Source organism: Haliotis cracherodii, unplaced genomic scaffold, assembly GCF_022045235.1.
Source record: "Haliotis cracherodii isolate W230 unplaced genomic scaffold, xgHalCrac1.p SCAF_8, whole genome shotgun sequence".
NCBI classification, from domain to species: Eukaryota; Metazoa; Mollusca; class Gastropoda; order Lepetellida; family Haliotidae; genus Haliotis; species Haliotis cracherodii.
The window spans coordinates 58558746-58570252 of NW_027266341.1; the positions used below are offsets into that span (position 1 = coordinate 58558746).

Below are 11507 nucleotides of genomic sequence, written 5' to 3' on the forward strand. Positions count from 1 at the left end.
AATCCAGGAACTAGTTTCTCCGAGGCTAAGTTGGGTCACATGACACTGTGCATGATGTCACAATATGTACAGGCAAGCCAAAGTTCAATACACTGCTGGAAATACAAGTACATAGAAGCGGGAAAATATTAAAGGTTTCAGCAAGAATAAAAACGTCTTACTTCGCTCTGTGTTGTTTAAATCTTCGGGTTCACCTACATATCATGTGGTAATGTTTCTGTGGGTTAAAAAAGTTTAAGTGCGAAAGGAACTGTTGTTTTGTTGTGTTACAAACAGAAAAGAAATATTCATGACAGTAAAACAGCTTTTAGTAGCAAATAACAGCATTAATGACAATTCTAACATGACAGTGAAGAATGCTTGATTAAGATGGTCAAAAATATGATTAAAACTAGAAATCTTGTTTCTTCTTGTTTTATTTTCTTGAAAGTAATTGAATTTAAATCCCAGTTCGTCCAGATTGGGTTTCTAGGTTTGTCTGCACCATACATGTGCTCGTGGGTTTCACCAAAGTGGTAACTGCCTAAGACCTATATCACTTCGGCCTTTCCTCCCACATTAAGCAGATACATTGTGATACAACTGGAATACTGTTAAAAGCACCCACTCACTCACTCACTTGGCAGCGATAAGGGGACACGGGTGGCCCAGTCGTCTGAGGCGCTCTGATTCGCTGTGCAGAGTTGCATCCCTTGGGCATGCCAGAAACCTATAATTGTGGGTTCGAATCCCGGTTTGCCACGATTATGTTTCTAGGTTTGTCAGCACCATACCCGTGCTCATGGGTTTTACCAAAGTGGTAAACGTCTGAGACCTGCATCACTTCTGGCTTTCCTCCCAAATTAAGTTGACACACCGTGATATAATTGGAATACTGTTAAAAGCTGCGTAAAACCCAACTCACTCACTCACTGGTAGCAATAATTTCAGAAACGACAATTTACGAAAGAGCCAAAAACAAAATGAAGGAAATTAATTAGGTCAGATTTCACTTTCATGTTGAAATGATATGATTGTTAATAAATCACATTATCAAAGTGTGATTTGACATATTTTCTTGAGTATTATAAGCCCGTTAGCAAGGACTGTGTACTCAGTCTTTTCTGTTCAAAATGTAATGAACTTAAGTACATGTGAAGTGAACATATAGATGTAGGCATAGGTTTTGCGATATCTTATATTATGACCTTGATTTCACCATTATCCTAATTCTGTCAAAATGAATATTTGTCTCTGTAAACATCACTATAAATTGCCAGACTGAGGGTGTATGCATATTTCTTTTATGATAAAACCATATTAGGTATAAAACATCATATTTTAGTGTCAGTATTTAATCCTCAATATATGAATGCTGACCTCAACTTTTGTTGACATTTTAAACTATTAACTACATATCCATATGAGCTACAGAGAAGTGACACCTTTTTGTCTATTTTTTTCAAAAGTGAAAACATAACTGCTCACATACAAACGCAGGATACAGCATAACAGCATGCATAGTGTTCTTTGGTGTGTTGATCTGTCTTTGGATGGGGGAACAGTTAGACAACCAATAAAAAATCCAAATCTCAATTATTCATGATTGTGCTTGGAGTGCAGGTAAAGCTAGGAATAGTGTGCATCGTGGCTCCTTCTCGCAGTTTGAGACTGCATCATGCAGGGGAAATGTGTGATATATTTTTAGGTGTCATGATTATCGGGCATGGCAGATATGATAATAGCTTTAAACTTGAATTTTATTTTTGTTTCATATTCCTGGGATAGAAGATTTCATAAACCATTTAAAAAAAATAAAAAGCTCTCGAGGGGGACATGTTCCAATTTCTGTGCAGTGTCATCCTTTGCCTGCTGTGATCAGATGGTTTTGCATTCAAATCCCTGATTTCCTGATGTCTATGTCCCATGGAAAACTTGACTGACTTTCTCCCACCTCCATTATGTTGTAGGGTGACTAATATACTGTTCAAAGTGTTATTAAGCCCAACTCAGGAAGGCTGTTGGTGTTTTGGCTGACTATTAATCATATTTTAATATGGGAATAGGGATCCACGGGTAAACACTAAAACAGTGGTAAGTGGTACTGCTGGTAACATTCCGGAGAGGAATAGGTCCTATGTACCTCATGCTTGTTGTAACTAAACAAGATTGGATAGTCAATCTCATTGTACTCCCATGACATGGATCATTGCCCATGCTGTCAAGTATGCTTCACATATTGACACAGTTTCTGAACTCTTTGGATTGATAAACGTTAAAATCAAGGTTAGACTGTCATGTGAGCACACGTTTTATCTTCTGACAGTCATCACACCCATGTCTCTGTTGTCCCTGATGAATGCCTGTGCCTTCCTTCTGCCTGCCGAGTCGGGAGAGAAGATCTCCTACCTCATCTCAATCCTCGTCTTGTACGCTGTGTTCCTTAATTTCATCAATGAAGTGTTGCCAAAGTCTCGGCTCTCCATTTATCTGATTCTGGTGTTCTGTCAAAGTTGTGCTGCCATCCTGACTACCCTTGGCCTCCTCAACATGTATCATGAAGCAGACGACAAGAATCTGTCCATCACAGAGGTGACACCTGTTGGGACACTGTCAACAAAGGGTAATGGATCACGTCTTGAAATTCAGGGCTCCAAGGCGCAAAGGTGTCCCCGACTGAAACGGATGGCAACGTGACCAAAGATCCTGAAGACAAGAGGGAAGACATGGATCAAATGAGAGAAAACTGTTCTTGGTGTTCAAGGCATTTACTCTCTTGTCGTTCATTCCTCTGTTTGTGTGAAACTTATTTGGACATTTCTCAACAAGCAAGACAGTTTGCCCATTAAATCCTGATTGTGTACGGTCACTCTCGTCTGTTATCTACTTGCCGTCAGCATAAGTTCCATTATTGAAATTATCCAACACACAGTCATCTTCAATGGCAACTCTGCTCCATGATCTGGTGTCCAGTCTAGCACTAGACATTCCAATCAGTGTGAAGCCGAGACCAGGCCTCTGTGGAATCTACTAGATTGATTGACTTTAGCAGAAAACAAGTTGCTTTTGAATAACCTTAAACAAATTTGTTAGGAGTGCCCAATCCACTGTAAATATCATGTAATTGTGTGACTGCTTATTCAACAAGAAAAATGGTAAATCTATGTTCTTATGAAATGAAATATAAGGAACAGTGTAATTGATATGTCAGTGAGAGTTACAACATATCATACAATCCCTAAAAGTATTTGAGCAGATTCGTCTTGAATATAAGCACATGTGGCAATATGTAGAAAGTGCTTGAAAGATCAATAGATCATAATCGTGTTGATTTTATTGAATTCATTGAATTCATTAAATATATATACTTATATATGTATATAGATTACTATAGGTATCTATCAAACCGTTTTACATGCTTCAAGATAGCTACGCGAAAAATGGCAAAGTACAATGAAGAACAAAGCGTGTGTTTTTTCGGGATTAAACATTGTTCTTTCATGACGTCATTTCTGGAGATTCGAAAATACGCTTGCAACTTGATGATGACATATATTGAAGGACATAATTCTTGAGAGGGAAGTGTCTAGTAAGTCGTTCCCCAAGGATGTGGCTGGGCTATGCACACAAACGTAGTGGTTGAACATTCGCATCCAAAGTGGGAGAGATATGACAAATGGTATTAGGAGAAACGGTACAGATGATCGACATGAGGATTGTGAGAATATACCAAACTTAAGCCACATGTTCGTAAATTAGACTTGTACAATATTTTCGAGGTTGGATTCTGTTAAGGGAGTCACCATTATTAAAATCTGGGTAAATAATTTTAATTTTGTACATCTTATCAACATCCTTAAAGAGACTGTACATAATGGTGATCTATTCATGTAAGAAATAAACTACGGTTCATTCTTCTCCCTGCAGTGTTTTATTGTACTCCCACTCGTCGTTTATTTCTTAAATATCTATATCGGTGGTAACAAATAAACCACACTATATATACAACATGTTCTTAAAGTGCAAAGAGTATACCTAATCAGGATGGACTATTTACTTATGTTAGATATAAACTGCTGTATTTCATCTGTCACTTTGTATACAGTGTTCAAAGACGACCGAGGATACTGTCCATCTGTCTAAACAGAAATTGTTTCCGTAACAGGTGGTTTGAGCTGTTTACCGTTAATCTATTGAGACTGCCATCAAGACAGCTTATATCTGAGTAGACTCAATACCCTCAAGTCGAGTGAAAAAAATGATAGCTGATATCAATTGTCCTGGATTCCCAAGAGCGAAAATATCATGATATTCATTTAAATTATCAAATGTCCAAGTAAAAGTGCTGAAGTCACATGCTCTGTAATCGGATTCCAAAACAAAACTATTTTTGGGCGTGGCCTAAAGTTATCAGCGCAAAGGTGCAGCAATGTGTCACAAATGTTTTCATAGGCTGATATGTAGACTTGTGATGCTTGGCAGCTATACATATAAGCCAGGAAGCAGTCAATCTAAAAGTGTTGTTATTTCCTTTAATCCTTCAAAAAGAATCCTACATTGCTGAGTGTGTGAAGCAACCTTTGATTTTGACACTTGGAATAATTAAAATAACAGTTAATGTCTGTTACAAGCTTTATACGACTAACTTCCTGTTTGGGTACCATAGACGTGACTTTGTACTTGCCCAGCAGCTCCCCATCGTCTTTGTGTTTTGTACATCCAGCATTCGTTTGCTCTAAAATATATATAAAATAATTGATAAAAAGAACTCTTTAAAATAGTGTCATATTTGGTCAAGCTCACATTCAACCTGGTGATTTACATAATTCAACATCCATCTAGATGTGGAACAGCATTGTGATAATCTTTTCTGGTTGGCAAGAAGTTGTCTCTTCTCCCTCTCAATATGATCCAAGTTTCTATATTTCTTCTTCTTAGGTGGCAAACTATATTATCCTGCTAAAAAACCACAGCACATAATTCTCTGTAAATAAAAAACTCAGCCTCCATCTGCTTGAAAAAAATGACTCAGCCTCTATAAAAAGTCTCGACTGCAATATGGCCATCCTTATCAATACAGAGTATTTCATAAGGCGTGCCATAATCTTTGACAGAGTCATGACCTAGGAGACAGATTGCATGTAACCTTATTTATTAATAATCATCTGAAATCTTCCATTTCAACAGGCCATAACAGTTGTTGACTGTGAGGGGAAAGGACCATAAAGCATCATTTACACTTACTTGGAAAACAAAATACAATATAAACATATGCATAAAGAAATATTGCAATAACCGAATCTGGCGAACAACATAAACGTTTCCAACCAACATCGTTTGTTCCTAAAAGAAGGAACAGGACCAATGTCAAGGAAGATACTTGTTTTGTCAAAAGTACCGTATTGCAGTTTGAGATACATCAGTTGTGTCAGAGGATGAAGGGTTTGTTCTGAGCGGAATATGCAAAGATAGGGGCTCTTGTAAGGGCATGCTTTAGTTTTTCAAATGCCTGTTGGAAATTTGTGGACCAATCAAAAGACGTGTCTTTTATCAGAAGGTTGTATGGAGCAGGGGCAATGCCAGAACAGTTTGCTAAAAATTTGTGATAATACGAGGACAAATGTAAGAAATGACGCACGTCATGGACATTTTTAGAGGCCAGAACCTGTGTGACTGAATATATTTTGAAGGATCGACATAGATGCCATCTTTGCTGAAGATATGCCTGAAGTAGGTGACTTGTTTTGTTGCGAATTTACATTTGATTGATTTTAGAGTGAGTCCTGCTTTATTGATCTTTTGGATCACTGTCTTGAGGTAATTCAAATGTTCTGAAAACCTTATGATGTCATCTACATATATTAGTATGTAACACCAATTCATTTCTTTCAGTGCCTCTGAATGGTTTGCTGAAATGAGCCTTTTTTAGGTCAAAAGGGAGTCGATTCCATTCAAAAACACCCTGAGATGTAATGAAGGCCTACTTGTGTTTTGTGTGTGGATGGAGTGGTATTTGCCAAAAGCCACTAGCACAATGAAAGAAACTAAAATTTAGCGGTAACGGGAAAAATATTGGTTTGGTAACTGCATTGAGGTGTCTATAATCAACTCTAATGTAGTAAGAGCTATCACGGTTTTTAATCTATGACAACGGGAGAGTGCCATTCAGAAGAAGTGGGCTGTATGGTATTGCCGGCTTGCACCTGTCTGGAACATTCTTTCCTAATGGTTGCATTTTGCCTATAAAAGGGAGTCTAATGTGATGATGTAAGTGAGTGAGTCCTACTTCTGACCAATCTGAGGCAAAAACTGAGCTTTGTGATTGGAGAAATGCATTTTACTGTACACTTGTACTTTTAATATTTTTAAAATGCTTTTTGGGACAAAAGCTCCATAACGTTCAGGCATATTGTTATGGTGCAAACTACTTCAATAGGTTTCTTTAAAACTTCGTTTATCCCAAATACCTTATTTTTTCAATATGTTTCCAAAGTGCCCCTAAATTCCATCTCCTTACAAAACCTGACTGACATGGTAAATCAGGAGACATGCCCAGATCATCAACAGAAGCGGACGGATTGTATGGCTAGCTGTGGCGACGTGCAAGGCCGCTGCCTCACCAATTACTATGTCAACAATGAAGAATCGCCATCTGACTCGCTGTCTGTGTGTAAGTGACAGAGCGGGTCTGCACTCTGTCCGGTGTGCGTTCTGTCACGTGATTACTATCAACATGTGCCTTTTCAACCATTACTCCCAATCAACAATAAACATGGCTGCGGTCGCCTTAAACTTCACCCCTGAGTTTTGTCTTCCGTCGTTCACCCTGAACCCTGAAGTACCAAACGAGGGCAAAACACGACGTGGTCATGCTTTGCTATTTGATGTATCACACCAATGGCTTGTTCTTTCAGTTGTACCCTTGATCTTAGCGTGTTACTATCCAACGGTTTGGGTGTGGATGAACACTCATTCCTTTTATTCCAATCTTTGTAGGTTGGCATGGTACAAGTTCAGCAAAAGTTTCTCTTCCAACTTAGGTTCCACTGATATGTGTTCTGTAGCACTGTAGCAATTGATTCTCAGCCATTTTGTAACAGTATTCGGGGTTCCACTGATATGTGTACTGTAGCACTGTAGCAATTGATTCTCAGCCATTTTGTAACAGTTTTCGGGGTTCCACTGATATGTGTACTGTAGCACTGTAGCAATTGATTCTCAGCCCTTTTGTAACAGTATTCGGGGTTCCACTGATATGTGTACTGTAGCACTGTAGCCATTGATTCTCAGCCATTTTGTAACAGTATTTGGGGTTCCACTGATCTGTGTACTGTAGCACTGTAGCAATTGATTCTCAGCCATTTTGTAACAGTATTCGGGGTTCCACTGATATGTGTACTGTAGCACTGTAGCAATTGATTCTCAGCCATTTTGTAACAATATTCGGGGTTCCACTGATCTGTGTACTGTAGCACTGTAGCAATTGATTCTCAGCCATTTTGTAACAGTATTCGGGGTTCCACTGATCTGTGTACTGTAGCACTGTAGCACTGTAGCAATTGATTCTCAGCCATTTTGTAACAGTATTCAGGGTTCCACTGATATGTGTACTGTAGCACTGTAGCAATTGATTCTCAGCCATTTTGTAACAGTATTCGGGGTTCCACTGATCTGTGTACTGTAGCACTGTTATACATGTATATTTGGTTGACTTGGTTGAGACTTAGAAGTACAAAAAGGTTGCAACACTATTAAATGTGTATCGATGGAAAGTTGTTTCATCAATCCATTTTAAAGAAACTATGTATTTTGTAACCATTATTTTGAACTTGTCAAATTGCTGTCTAGTCGCATCACTGAGGAAAAAGGATGCTATTGAAGAGTTAAGGTCTGGAAAAACACCAGCGGATGCTTGCATTCATGAAATTATCTAATATTTATTTTCTACCATTTCTTGGGGGAAACTCCATTCCTTGATCCATGGTGACCATAGATATAGTACATCTCTTTCTTAAGGATAATTCTAAAAAATGAAAGAAAATTTCGTCTCCGATGTACTGAGAAAACATTTTTGTTAAATGCTGAACTTCTTCATTGATCACATCTGTGTGTAATTTGGGGGTACTACATTTTGGCAAGAAGTAGACATCCACATGGGCACCAATTGTTCCCCTCCTTTTGCAGATCTGTTTCTTTACGAGCATGAATCGTAATTCCTGCTCGGATTGGCAAAATCAAAACAAGGGAATCGGGACAAAAATTTGAACTTAAGCTTCAGATATATCGTTGATCCTATAACTCAGTAATGATCAAATCGTGAATTCCCTTTCGCTGATGAACCCCTTGATCTAGAAATGAAAGAGACCAGTGAAACCGCCTCATAAGTTTCATATTTAGATCTGTGCAAGAATATTTAGAGCAACAAAATACTCTCCACAAAACTGTATGACAAGAGGGATGACTTACACATTCCAATACTCAACGTTCCCTTTATGTCGTGCTATATTCCAGCAACTCCATCTCACAACATTTGAGGTATAATCGAGCATTCTCTTTCCATGAAAAGCGTAATACAACTCTTCCTCTTGATCAATGTTATAACATTTAAGGCCTCACAGTGGTCCTGGTGGGGCAGGATCCGCTCACCTTTTCACAAACACCTTTCATCACTGTTTAATAGTGATTCAAAGACACATGTTCATTATATAGTTGGAATCTTACAGTCGACTCTGATTTTGGCAGAGATTTCCATCGAATACGGAAAGGTTTCGTCTCATTTATTCTATTTGTTTGCTGAAACAAGGCAAAACACTATCACTGACAGCACAATCAATGTCCATTGTGTGGATTGTTCGCATTGTTGATCTACAGAATCCATTAACATGTTTTATTGTTCACCAAGCTGTCATTCATTAATGTTTAATTAATTTCACTGCACTAGCTTTCGATCAATGTGACATTATCGATCTTCTCATGACATGTAGATAATAGATTGTCATTTACAAAAATGGAAACAATTGATGTATTCACAAATGCAGCCATGCATGTTTGATTCTGTGCAGCAACCAGATGCTTAGTATAACCAGTGCCGCATTCCTGTTCCAGCCGGAGAGAAACTTGTCAGAAACTGTCGTGTTGCAACACACCCAGGATGCTGGTCTATGTAATGTTGGTTATTTCCATGGTACCGTTTGTTGTGCCACAGAACACAACGAGCAGGTTAAAACACCAGATGTTTCGAGACTCCCTCCTTCGTGGATACCCAAAGAACATGCCGCCATCACCCTCAGAAGATCCATACTTGGTCAGTGTGGACTTTTTCTTCCTTCTACATTATGTCCAGAGCCTTGACGTCACCAGTCAAGTCCTCACTGTCTTTGGTACACTGATTTTCAGATGGTATGACCCACTTCTTGTTTGGAACAGTTCCTCACATGAGAATCCTACTTATCTCCAATTACAGTCAAGTGAAATATGGACGCCGCCATTACTGTTTTCCAACAATGCTGGCTCTCCACTAGAAACAAGGAATGCCTACATATATGCCCTTGGAGATGGTCATGTTACCATGTCAATCACTGACCTGTTCCACACTCAATGTTTCATCGATGTCACACGTTATCCATTCGACCAGCAGCAGTGTAACATCATCCTTACTGCATTAGTTCCATACAGTTTCCAGGCCTTCAATGTTGACTCCAACCCTTTTACTACCATCTTGGGGAAGAGCGTGGAGTGGAAGGTAGATAACGTTTCTTTGGATGTAGAAAAACTGCTACATTTTCATGGTGTTAAAGAAGTTGCGAGAATTATTTTTAGACTATCACGTGAGTACACTTTTTATCTTCTGACTGTCATCACACCCGTGTCTCTGTTGTCCCTGATGAACGCCTGTGCCTTCCTTCTGCCTGCCGAGTCGGGAGAGAAGATCTCCTACCTCATCTCAATCCTCGTCACGTATGCTGTGTTCCTAAATTTCATCATTGAAGTGTTGCCAAAGTCAGGAATTCAGTCTCGCCTCTCCATTTATCTGATTCTGGTGTTCTGTCAAAGTTGTGCTGCCATCCTGACTACCCTTGGCCTCCTCAACATGTATCATGAAGCAGACGACAAGAATCTGTCCATCACTGGGTTGACACCTGCTGGGACAACGTCTACAAGGGATGGTGGATCACGTCTCGAAATTCAGGGCTCCAACGGCGCAAAGGTTTCTTCAACTGAATCAGATGACAATAAGACCAAAGTCCCGAAGACAAGAGGGAAGAAATGGATCAGATCACTTGAGAGAAAACTGTTCTTGGTTTTCCTGGCATTTGCACTGTTGTCTTTGATAACTCTATTCGTGTAATCCTTATTTAAACATTTCACCTGATGAAACATTTGTCATCTATTTTACAAACCTACTGCCAATTGGTATCTGGATATTTCATAGTGACCTCGAGCAAAACCTTTTTACATTTTCAACCAAAACCAAGGAGCACTGTGTAAACTAACATCACTCATCCCATATTATTAAGGAACTGCAGATTGTTCTCACAAGTGGTTGAGGATGGTATTGTCTGTCATATCCTGATAATATTCTGGTTGGGACATGAGTGGCACAGTGGCCTTGGGCATGTTTGAAACCAAAGACCTTGGGTTTGTATCCAGTATGATTCTAAGTGCGTCAGCACCATGCCCGTTTGAAACTGTATGAAACGTGTCACCTTTAACGTGATATGCACGACTACATATTTATGTATTTATTGCCTCTTGCTCCCTCCTAAAGTCGGAAGTCTCTTCTGGAAGGTTCTGGAGTCACAGGTGGCCCAATCATCTCAAGGCGCCACAATTCGCTGTACATAGATGCATCCCTTGGCAAAGCCAGAAACCTATGATTGTTGGTTCGAATCCCGATTTGCCCCGATTATCTTTTTAGGTTTGTCAGCACAATTCCTGTGCTTGTGGGTTTCACCGAAGTGGTAAACGCCTAAGACCTGCATCACTCCTGTTTCCTCCCACATTAAGCTGACACGCCATGATATAACTGGAATAATGTTAAAGTGGCATAAAATCCAACTCACTCACTCACTCTAGAAGGTCGTGGATTTGTCTAGTTGATATAGAAGATTCAAGATTACACTTGACTCCAAAAGCATCCAAATATAGTAACTTCAACACCATTGCTTACATTAGATAGTAATACATTCCTGACAACTAATTATTGTTAAAACCTAATATTATGAACTTCTACTGAATCTCAAAAGAAACAATGTAATACGATTACAACATTGTTTAACAATGAATTACACTGCCATATAACATCAGGTAAACTGGAGCAGTGACTGGAAACATTAGCAGCGATCTCACAGTCGATTCTTCCGACAAGTTAATTAGGACCCATACTGACCCAGAAACACCAGTGTCCCACTTCTGAGGATCAGGCGTTATACAAACCATATATTTGATAAAACAATCTCACCCCTTTCTGTCATACAGAGTGAGTATCAAGTCTTACCCAGTTTACATACATTATATCATGCAGATTT

General features: G+C 39.1%; 1 protein-coding gene across 1 annotated transcript; it reads left to right on the forward strand.

Moving 5' to 3' along the window:
• Positions 1–9160: 9160 nt before the first annotated feature.
• On the forward strand, positions 9161–10327 carry LOC139451105 (neuronal acetylcholine receptor subunit alpha-9-like). Its single transcript, XM_071232903.1, has one exon. It carries the CDS (start codon positions 9161–9163, stop codon positions 10325–10327), a length of 1167 nt encoding a protein of 388 aa, XP_071089004.1.
• The last annotated feature ends 1180 nt before the right edge of the window (positions 10328–11507 follow it).